Source organism: Bison bison, unplaced genomic scaffold (genome assembly GCF_000754665.1).
Source record: "Bison bison bison isolate TAMUID 2011002044 unplaced genomic scaffold, Bison_UMD1.0 scf7180017864485, whole genome shotgun sequence".
NCBI lineage: Eukaryota > Metazoa > Chordata > Mammalia > Artiodactyla > Bovidae > Bison > Bison bison.
Window position 1 is genome coordinate 545,535 of NW_011495045.1, and position 10,979 is coordinate 556,513.

Consider the following 10,979-nt stretch of genomic DNA (forward strand, 5'->3'; position numbering starts at 1 on the left):
ATGTGGTATATATACACAATGGAATACTACTCAGCCATAAAAATGAACAGAATTTTGCTATTTGCAACTTGGAGGGTGTTATGCTAAGTGAAATAAGTGAATACCATACTGCATGATATTTCTTATATATGGAACATAAAAAATAAAACCAACTAGTAAATAGAAGAAAAAAGAAACATATTTAGATATAGAGAACATACTAGTGGTTACCTGTGGGGAGAGGGATGAGGGAAGAACAAGAGAAAAGTAGAAGATTAAGAGAGATTAATATAAACGACTATGTATATCGGAGAAGGCAATGGCACCCCACTCCAGGACTCTTGCCTGGAAAATCCCATGGGCGGAGGAGCCTGGTAGGTTGCAGTCCATGGGGTTGCGAAGAGTCGGGCACAACTAAGCGACTTCACTTTGACTTTTCACTTTCATGCGTTGGAGAAGGAAATGGCAACCCACTCCAGTATTCTTGCCTGGAGAATCCCAGGGACGGGGAGCCTGGTAGGCTGCTGTCTATGGGGTCCCACAGAGTCGGACATGACTGAAGTGACTTAGCAGCAGCAGCAGCAGCACTATGTATATAACAAAGAAGCTATAAGGATATATTGTACAGAACAGGGAATATATTGAATATTTTACAATAAATATAAATGGATATAACTTTTAAAAGTTATGAATCACTATGTTGTACATCTGAAACTAATACAATATTGTAAATCATCTATACTTCAACTTGAGAAGAGACTGGCTTTTGTTTAGGCTGAGTTTCCACATTCCTAGGCTGTTTTAGTTGGTAATTGTGTCTCTACTGAAAGCCACTTGTCCACACATTTAGTTTCTTGCCTTGTCTTTGTTGCAACTAGTGTTGTTTTTCTTTCTCTTATTGAAGTAACTTCATTCTGCTGTTGCTCTCAGCCACTCTCTCTTCTCTATATGTTTCTTCATGCTGCTAAGTCGCTTCAGTCGTGTCCAACTCTGTGCGACCCCATAGACAGCAGCCTACCAGGCTCCCCTGTCCTTGGGATTCTCCAGGCAAGAACACTGGAGTGGGTTGCCATTTCTCCAATGCGTGAAAGTGAAAAGTGAAAGTGAAGTCGCTCAGTCGTGTCCGACTCTAGCAACCCCATGGACTGCAGCCCACCAGGCTCCTCCGTCCATGGGATTTTCCAGGCAAAAGTACTGGAGTGGGGTGCCATTGCCTCATCCCAATTTACTGCTTTGTAGGCAGCTGCTGATGTCCTTCCTTGTTGGAAGAAGACCATTACCTTGATATTGTGCATTTTGTGAAAGTGTGTTGTAAACTGACATGCATGAAAGAAATATATAATTTCACCATTTTATTTAGAGTGCCCTCCAGAGATGGGGTTCAGTTCAGTTCAGTTCAGTTGTGTCCGACTCTCTGCGACCCCATGAGTCACAGCACGCCAGGCCTCCCTGTCCATCACCAACTCCCAGAGTTCACTCAGACTCACATCCATCGAGTCAGTGATGCCATCCAGCCATCTCATCCTCTGCCGTCCCCTTTTCCTCCTGCCCCCAGTCCCTACCAGCATCAGAGTCTTTTCCAGTGAGTCAACTCTTCGCATGACGTGGCCAAAGTACTGGAGTTTCAGCTTTAGCATCATTCCTTCCAAAGAACACCCAGGGCTGATCACCTTTAGAATGGACTGGTTGGATCTCCTTGCAGTCCAAGGGACTCTCAAGAGTCTTTTCCAACACCGCAGTTCAAAAGCATCAATTCTTTGGCACTTGGCTAGGGACATATTATTCATTTGTTTCCAGTACTTGCTTTTTATCAGCTTTTTTTTTTTTTTTTTAGCTTAAAAAACATCACCAGTTGCTTCTAGTTATTTTTTGAGTTATACTTCTGAAAGGCTGAGGCTGCCAGATTGAAGACCATCTGATATCTGGAAATCAGAATAGTTAATTTATTGGTTCTTCATTTTTCTCTTTCATATAAATACTATTCTTCAAGATATAGGAACAGTATCCAAAATAGATGAAAAGTTTACTTTTGAAGAGATTGCTCTTGAAACTAACAATTTCTCCAGCAAGCGACTTGAAAGACATTGTGTAATTATAAAGTGAAAGGCTTTAGCTTTAATCTCCACCCATTGAATTACATTGCTGTGTGGTCAGTTTGGTTGTTAAAAGTTTTGGGTACATAGCACCTTATCTGCTTACTAAGATTAGCAGAAATTTGATTTTTCTAGCCCCATTAACAGTAAATATATCTAATTTCTTCCCACAGTTTACTTTGACAAAGGCAAATTTGGAGACACTTACGACCAGTTTGTATAACATCTGGATAATCAAAATAGTCACAATGAAGCACTTCTTGAGGTGAGTATTAATGGTTTCCTGGATGAGCCTTATGAAATGGAGAGACTTCCTTAACAATTAGTATAGTATTTCTGTTCACCATTTGTGATCCTATAAGCAGGTCTCTTTGGATTGCATGTAGTAGCATTGTTTTGGCTAAGAATGATTTGGCCATAGAGTTCCTTCTGCCAACTTTATATGCATACTGATGCTAGGAGAGAATACTTGCAAATAGGAGATTACAAGAGAATATAGGCACAAAAGCATGGGGCAGGTATACTTCGATGGTTTAGGTTTGAGGAATTAGTAGTCAAGGAATCAGTATAATTTGTATAGAATCTTTTTCTTTGAAAAAAGTAATTTTAAATATAGATTTTGGTTGGCCGGCCAATCCGTACAAGCATTTTCAAATCTTCATTTTTGGAGAAAAATATATATTCTAAGCTTTTGCTTTGCCTGCCTCAGTGATGCCTCTGAGATCTGCACTAATTTTTGGTTCCCTGAATATTATGCTGTATAGGGTGCCATATATGTTTGTGTATTTTAGAATGATCTTGTTTTGTTTTGAAAGCCATTTAGTTGGACATATAGTCATAATTACTTTTAAGAGTATTGACTGTCATTCACAGTTCTATAAATAAAATGCTCAGAGAAATTTTACATTAAATTAAAATATGACAAAATAAAGTTAATTTGGTCCTGAATGTTAGAAAATAAAACACACCCTCTACAATATTGAGTTTCTTTCCTGCAAGTTGGTGACCTACCTATATTTCATATTCTCATCCCTTGTTCTGGCTATTTTCTCTAAGAAAATAATTAGTTGGCTTATTTCTTTTAGGAAATGATTTAATTCTTTCAGTAGATGCAATTTAAGATTTTCTTTTTCCCACTGGTTTTCATTGCATTGTTATTTCTGGAGCACCTAAATTATTTGTGTGGAATTCACTATGTTTTGGTTGGCTACTGGTGTTTATCCAATCTTAGAATTGTGAAAACCTCTCAGAAGGTTAGAACTAAATTATTTGCATACATTAGCATTTACTTTGTTGTACAGAATGTTCCTCAACCTGTTTATTTTAGATGTGTAAAAAGATAGTATTTGAAAAATCACTGGGACATTTACCATCAAAGTATTTAACTCATACATTTTTGGTTGCCATGGCAATTAACCTGTTTACACATTCATGAAAAATTAGTAACTATAAATCTCCCTTGAATGTAAATGTGGTGTTTTTAAGTTGTAGAATCATATTAACAGAGAGCTTTAATACTGGTTGAAGATTAGGAGTTCCTTTTGTAAAACGGGGGGGTGGTAGTGGTGAAGTGTGTACCAAGCCTTGAACTACTGAATTTCTTCTTCAGTGTTTTATTTGTTTTAAAAAAAACCTGAGTGGCCTGAAAACCAGCCATTTAAAGAGAAATAGCATTTGTTTCTGTTAGATTATGTTAAGTTGCGTAGGTATAGAGATTATATTTTTAATATTAATTTGTATTTTATGATTTAAAACCGATACAGTGGGAAATCTACCATTCTAATTTCACACAGAGCAGCACCAAGGGTGATGGAACTGGCATATCCCTATCAGTTATGTGTTCTCATACAAATTGTTCTCTTTTAACTTGGCACATTTGTCGTATAAACTTTACTTAACATTGAAACTGAAGCTAGGAAAATAAGCTACACATCAAGAAAGAAGTGAGGATTTTCTCATTAATCCTTGGTTTTGAAATAACAAAAGGAAACTCAATCATCATTTCTTCTTAATTATTGCTTTTGACTTTAATTTTTGTTTTTAATTCTTATTAAGTTATAACTTGTGTGTATTCATTATATGTTAATGTTTGTGGGATTTGGAGGAATCAGAGGGCAAGAAGCAAGAATCCTGCATCACAGGCCCTATCAGGTAATTTAGATTGCCTTCTGTTCCCTGTGGTCCGTTCCTACAGATGCTGGACAATTTGGCAATCTTTACATTGGAACTAAAGAGATAGTTACATAAATATAACTTGAACAAATCATGTGTTAATTCCTGAGCTCAGCAAATATATTATGCAGAATAAGGAGTTGACTTTCACTGAGGAGAATTGGCATCATTTAAAAGCCCACAGAGTGATTAATCTGTCTACTTCTGAATTACTCTAGAATGAGCAATTTCTGAGGTGATGTACAGCCTCAGAAAAAATGAAGTTAATCTTAAAGAAACCAAGTGTGGGAAAAAATGAGTTTTAATCCACATTTAAGGTACATGGAGCCCACACTCTTCTCTCTGACTACCTGCTACCATCACATATGTTAATGGTGTAACTACTCAAAGCTTAAGGGAATAGAAAAAACATGACATGAGATATTAGAAATAAATGCTATAGGATTAATACACCCAGATGAAGGGTGTGTTTTAAGTTGACATTAGATATGGGATATTGGATAAGTACCCCATAGTCACCCAGTATGACTTTAGCCATGATCTGCATTAAAAAAAAACACGGGATAAAACTGAGAAGAAAGTGTGTCTATGTCTGATCAGAAAGAGGGGACACTTTTTGAGTCCAAAATAGAACTGAAGCTTAGAGTTCAGTTTATTTAATATATTTCATTAATTTCAATTCAATTGATGTTTATAACAGAGAGGACTTATATCAAGATCTTTTCCTTTACTAGAATTTAGTTATTGAGATTATATACATTTAAGGTCACTGGAACATTATTAATTTTGAATTTTTCTAATAAAGGGGATATTTGGAGTCACCCCATATAAATAATTGCTTCCAGCTATTTCAGCCTCAAGATCTCAGTTTCTTGGCATGGACCTTACTGGTTACTTTCCTTCCTTAAGCAGAAGAGAGGAAAGTGAAAACATCTGCCAACCTCAAACCTCCATGGGAGAAACTGAGATATAGAGCAGACTTGTACTGGCTATGAAACAATAGAGGGAGAAATAGTATTTCCCTGCTATGATTAATAGATACAGGCTTCCAGTTCACAAAAATATCTGTAAATGGAGTTTTAGAAGTCATTCACACTTGATTAATATCTTCATCCACTGATTGAATTAGTAACATTTAGTACTACTAATAATTCTAGTACTATGCCACATTTTAACTTTTATTTTCTCTTCATAACAACTGTAATAAAAGAGGAATTAATACTTCACTTTATAGCACGGGGCAAAAAGTTTAACAACAAAGTTAAAAAAAACTCATGCAAAGCACACAGATATTGAATGCACGCCTATCTGATGTCAAAGTTTTTTTCTCTTAATATCTGTATCATGTTACTCCCTTACTGTATACCTGTTGTGAGGTGTTCTGGGTGATACAAAAGTGAATGTGAGGTGGCCTCTTCTCTAAAGTAGCATACCACTTGGTAACGACATAAAGCCACACTTAAAAATTAAGATGTAAGAAGGAATGTGATTGGTGACATGCTGCAGCTATTTTGTGACAGGAATATTCAGGGAAGGCTTCACTGAGTTGATGTTGAAGGAAAGAGATAGAGGATGTAATAGATGGAGAAAGTGCTATGAGCAAAGCCTAAGAAAGTATGACCAGCTGCCACAAGCATCAAGTGGTCAAGGCTTATTGGCTGTAAATCCTTTTTAGGATGAGTACAAGATAAGGTGCAAAGATAAATTTGGGGGGCAGTTCTTGGACACCTTTGGAAGCATGGCATAAAACAGCCCAGAAGCATGGTAACACTTTCACCAAGAAATAATATGGACCTTAAAGAAAAAGATGAACCTGAAAGTGAAAGTTAGTCACTCAGTCGTGTCCGACTCTTTTGTGATGCCATCGACTGTAGCCCACCAGGCTCCTCTGTCCATGGAATTCTCCAGGCAAGAATGCTAGAGTTGGTTGCCATTTCCTTCTCCAGGGGATCTTCCCAACCCTGGGATCGAACCTGGGTCTCCTGCATTGCAGGTGGATTCTTTACTGTTTGAGCCACTAGGGAAGCCCTTATATAAAAAGATGTCAGACCAAAAAAAAAAAAAAAAGAAAATCTTTTTTCCTTGAAACATATGTCTAACTTTATCTTAGAGCCAGATATCTAGTCCATTCCTTCCATTATGAGTAGCTTGTGCACAGTCATACAGTATTGAGGGTAGATTTGAAGTCAGACTTCAGACACTTCCCTATTTAATTGGGTAGCATTTCCATTCAGCACCAACTAATTTCCACTGCTTTTGCCGGGCTGAAGGTGCAGGTTCATGTAGTTCTTCCAGAATTTGACTAGCCTCAGTTGAGACTTTAACTGAGCATATTTTTTGGATGTTGAAGCAAAGTCCTGAAAAAATGGTAGATTTATGGTGCACCCGAATACCTCTCTCATTGTATACTGGTACTTTTAGCCATAGTTTTCTGTTTTTTTTTTTAGGACACATACATACACACCACATGTGTATATACATACATAAATATACACATGTATACATACATACATATATATATCTATGTATGTGTATATATTATATATAGACCCATACAGAGGTACACATGTTTACACATATATATTTCAAATTATTTTGTTTCCTGTATTAAAACAAAGTATCCATACCCTTATTGGAATATGTTAACCTGAATAGTTTTCTAGGCAGTTTCCTATAGGTGATCTCATCAGAGCTTGCCATGACATGTTTTTTGAACCTACAATATTAGTTCTCCTGCCCTGTCTGTTTGCTTTCCCAGGTTAGGGACTTTTTCAACTCTTAGGTCTTCAGATATATGCTCTGTCCCTTTCTCTCTTTTCTCTTTCTGGGACCCATGTAATGTGAATGTTAGTATACTTGATGTGGTCGCAGAGATCTCTTAAACTGGCCTCATTTGTTTTTCTTCTCTATTTTGCTTCAGTGATTTCCACTACTGTGTTTCCAGCTCACTGATTTGTTCCTGTGTCTCATCTAAGCTGCTGCTGCTGCTGCTAAGTCACGTCAGTCATGTCTGACTCTGTGCAACCCCATAGACGGCAGCTCACCAGGCTCCCGTCCCTGGAATTCTCCAGGCAAGAATACTGGAGTGGGTTGCTATTTCCTTCTCCAGTGCATGAAAGTGAAAAGTGAAAGTGAAGTCCCTCAGTTGTGTCCAACTCTTCGTGACCCCCATGGATTGTAGCCCACCAGGCTCCTCCGTCCATGGGATTTCCCAAGCAAGAGTACTGGAGTGGGGTGCCATTGCCTTCTCCCTCATCTAAGCTACTGTTGATTCTTTCTAGAGTATTTCTTATTTCAATTATTGTATTCTTCATCTCTGTTTGGTTCTTCTTAATATTTTCTAAATCTTTATTAAAAAATTCTAATTTCTTACTCTGTTCATCCAATCTTCTGCCAAGTTCTTTGCACATCTTTAAGTCATTAACTTTACCTCTTTATCAGGTAGATTGTCTATCTCTACTTCACCTAGTTCTTCTGGGGTTTTATCTTGTTCCTTTGGAAGATATTTTTCTGCCATCTCATTTTGCTTGATTTGCTGTTTTTATTTTTATTTTTTTAATATAAATTTATTTGTTTTAATTGAAGGCTAATTACTTTACAATATTGTGGTGGTTTTGCCATACATTGACATGAATCCGCCACAGGTGTACATGTGTTCCCCATCCTGAATCCCCCTCCCAACCTCCCCATCCCATCCCTCTGAGTCATCCCAGTGCACCAGCCCTGAGCACCCTGTCTCATGCCTCGAACCTGTACTGGCGATTTGTTTCACATATGATAATATACATGTTTCAATGCCATTCTTCCAAATCATCCCTCCCTCTCCCTCTCCCACAGAGTCCAAAAGACTGTTCTATACATCTGTGTCTCTTTTGCTGTCTTGGCATACAGGGTTATCGTTACCATCTTTCTAAATTCTATATATATGTGTTAGTATACTGTATTGGTGTTTTTCTTTCTGGCTTACTTGACTCTGTATAATAGGCTCCAGTTTCTGCTGTTTTTATTTCCATGTATTTGGAAGGTTTGTTTTGTTTTCTGACCTTGGAGAACTGGTCTTTCATAGGTGATGTCTTATGTATCCCAGCAGTACACTCACCTCTTATTACCAGAGCTCAGTGCTCTTGGGGTGCCCCCTATGTGGACTACATGCATCCTTGTACTGTGTGTGTGTTAGTTGCTTAGTCGTGTCTGATTCTTTGCAACCCCATAGACTGTAGCCCACCAGCCCCTCCATCCATAGGATTCTCCAGGCAAGAACATCAGAGTGGGTTGCCATTTCCTTCCCCAAAAGGAACTATAGAAAGAAAGAAAGTGAAGTCACACAGTTGTATCCGACTCTTTGTGACCCCATGGACTATAGCCTACGAGGCTCCTCCATCCATGGAATTTTCCAGGCAAGAGTACTGGAGTGGGTTGCCATTTACTTCTCCTCCTTCTACCGCAGTGGGCTGAATACTGTAGATGGTCTGGTAGGCATGGCTATTCTTACCTCTCATCCCTACCCCTGCCTTGGTCAGTTGGTTGCAAAGCCTGCTTTGTGCAGAAGCTGCTGGCAGCTGGTGGCAGGGATGGGTCACAAGATAGCACTTTGGGGATTCCAGAGGCTAGTGTTGGCCCTCCTGTGGGTTGACCTGGGATCCAGGACAAGTGTTTGTGGGGCTGGGGGTGTTTGATCAAATGTTGGTCTGCTGATGGCCGGAGCCTGTTCATTATATGGCCCACTGCAGGGCCTGGAGTGTCCCCAGATAGTTTCAGCTCATTGGTGAGTGGGCTGGATCCCACAATGACTGGCTGAGGTGTTCAAAATGTCTCAGAACTGGTATCCTATCAGCCTGGGGTAGGCAGAGCCAGGTTCTGGGTTCTCCGGCTACATAGCCCTGGGGGTCCTGGAGCTGATGTAGGGTGGTGTCTTGTGTGTTGCTGGGTGAGGCCAACTCCTGACACAGCTGGCTGCAGGGTCTGGGGTGTCCCAAAGCTTGTATAATCCCACTAGTGATCTAGGGGCTGGATCCTAGGGTGCCTGGCTCAGAGGTCTTAGAACTGGTGTTGGCCTGCTGTTGGATAGGCTGGGTTGTGACATGTTAGGCTGTGGGGGTACTGCCGTGGTCCTGGAAGTGGTGTCTGTCTCCTGGTGGGTGAGCCCTGGTCCTGGGGTCTCAGGCTGTAGGACCCAGGGTCCTGAAGCTGGTGTCAGCATGCTGGTGGACAGGGCTGAGGCCCTGGGGTCCTAGGGCTAGTGCTGGTGCCCTGGTGTGTGGGGCCAGGTCCTGGGCCCTCTAGTGGGCAGGGGTCTTAAGGCAGTAGTCCTGTTGGTAGATGGGACCGTGTTCCTACCCAGCTGATTGCTTAGCCTAAGGCATCCCAGTACTGGTGCTGACAGGCCGGTGGGTAGGGCCAGGTCCCAGAGCTAATAAGTTCCAGGGAGGATTCTAAAATGTCACTTGCCAGCACACATGTCCCTATGGTAGGACACACTCCCCACAATGGCTGCTGCCAGTGTCTGTGTCCCCAGGGTGAGCTCCAGTTGCCTCCTGCCTCTCCAAAAGGCTCTCCAAGATCAGCAGGTAGGTCTGACCCAGGCTCCTTTCAAATGACTGCTTCTGCCCTGGTTGCCAGAGCGTGTGAGATTTTGTGTTGTTGTTGAGTCACTCAGTCATGTCTGACTCTTTGGGATTCCATGGACTGTAGCCTACCAGGCTCCTCTGTCCATGGAAACTTTACTGGACTGATTGCCATTTTCTTCTTGGAGATCTTCCTGACCTAGAAATCAAACCAGCATCTCCTGCATTAGCAGGCAGATTCTTTACCTGAGCCACCAGGGAAGCCCCGTGAGATTTTGTGTGTGCCCTTTAACAGTGAGGTCTTTTTCCTACCGCTCTCCGGGTCCCCTGATTGGCCTTCAGACCTTAACCCTTTGGTGATCATCTTCCTGGTGCAGGATCCCCAGACTGGGAAGTCTGATGTTGGGCTTGACCTCTTTGCTCCATGTGGAGACCCTCTGCAGTTGTGATTGTTCTGTCATTTGTGGGTCATCTACCCAGGGGTCTGACTGTGCCTCATCTCCACCCCTCCTACCTGTCTTGTTGTGGTTCCTTCTTTATATCTTTAGTTGTAGAAGATCTTTTCTGCTAGTCTTCTGGTCTTATCAACTGTTGCTCTGTAAATAGTTACAAGTTTGGTGTGCCATGGAAGGAGGTGAGCAAGCAGTCTTCCTACTCTGCCATCTTGGTCAGTCCCCTTGTCTAAATGCTTCCTAAATGTCAAAGCATAATGTGTTTGCTGATTCCCTTATAAATAAACTAGTAAGTATGTTGTCCAAATAGAAAAAAAATCTGAATTTTAAAAATAAATCTTGTAAAATGGATGGATTTTAAATTGTTTTTAATTAAATAGTGATCTCATTAGCAATTTAAGAGAAGCTTATGTCTCTCTTCTTTGAAAGGAAAAGAATAAACCATTATTATTTCAGTTGTACCACAGTCAGCTATTGCTCCCTAATCCCTCATATAAAATGTCCCAGAATTAAAAAATAGTGCCCTTTACTATAGCAATAGCATTTGGAATAATGTCTATCCATGATAGATTTATACCCACTAATTTTAGAAGGCAGCATGTCTTTTCAGATAAAGAATGATGGAAAAGAGCCGGAGAGGGACTTCCTTGCTGGTCCAGTGGCTGGGACACTGTGCTTCTACTTCAGGGCATGCAGGTTCCATCCCTGGTCAGGTAACT

General features: G+C 40.4%; 1 protein-coding gene across 3 annotated transcripts in view; it reads left to right on the forward strand.

Moving 5' to 3' along the window:
• ELMOD1 (ELMO/CED-12 domain containing 1) overlaps nucleotides 1-10,979 on the forward strand; it is an 86,590-nt gene that overhangs the window by 23,504 nt on the left and 52,107 nt on the right. For all 3 annotated transcript variants that reach the window (XM_010862825.1, XM_010862826.1, XM_010862824.1), the window contains one exon: nucleotides 2,246-2,337. In XM_010862825.1, the coding sequence (XP_010861127.1) occupies nucleotides 2,321-2,337 (17 nt within the window). In that variant the 5' untranslated portion in view covers nucleotides 2,246-2,320. The remainder of the gene's footprint in view (nucleotides 1-2,245; nucleotides 2,338-10,979) is intronic.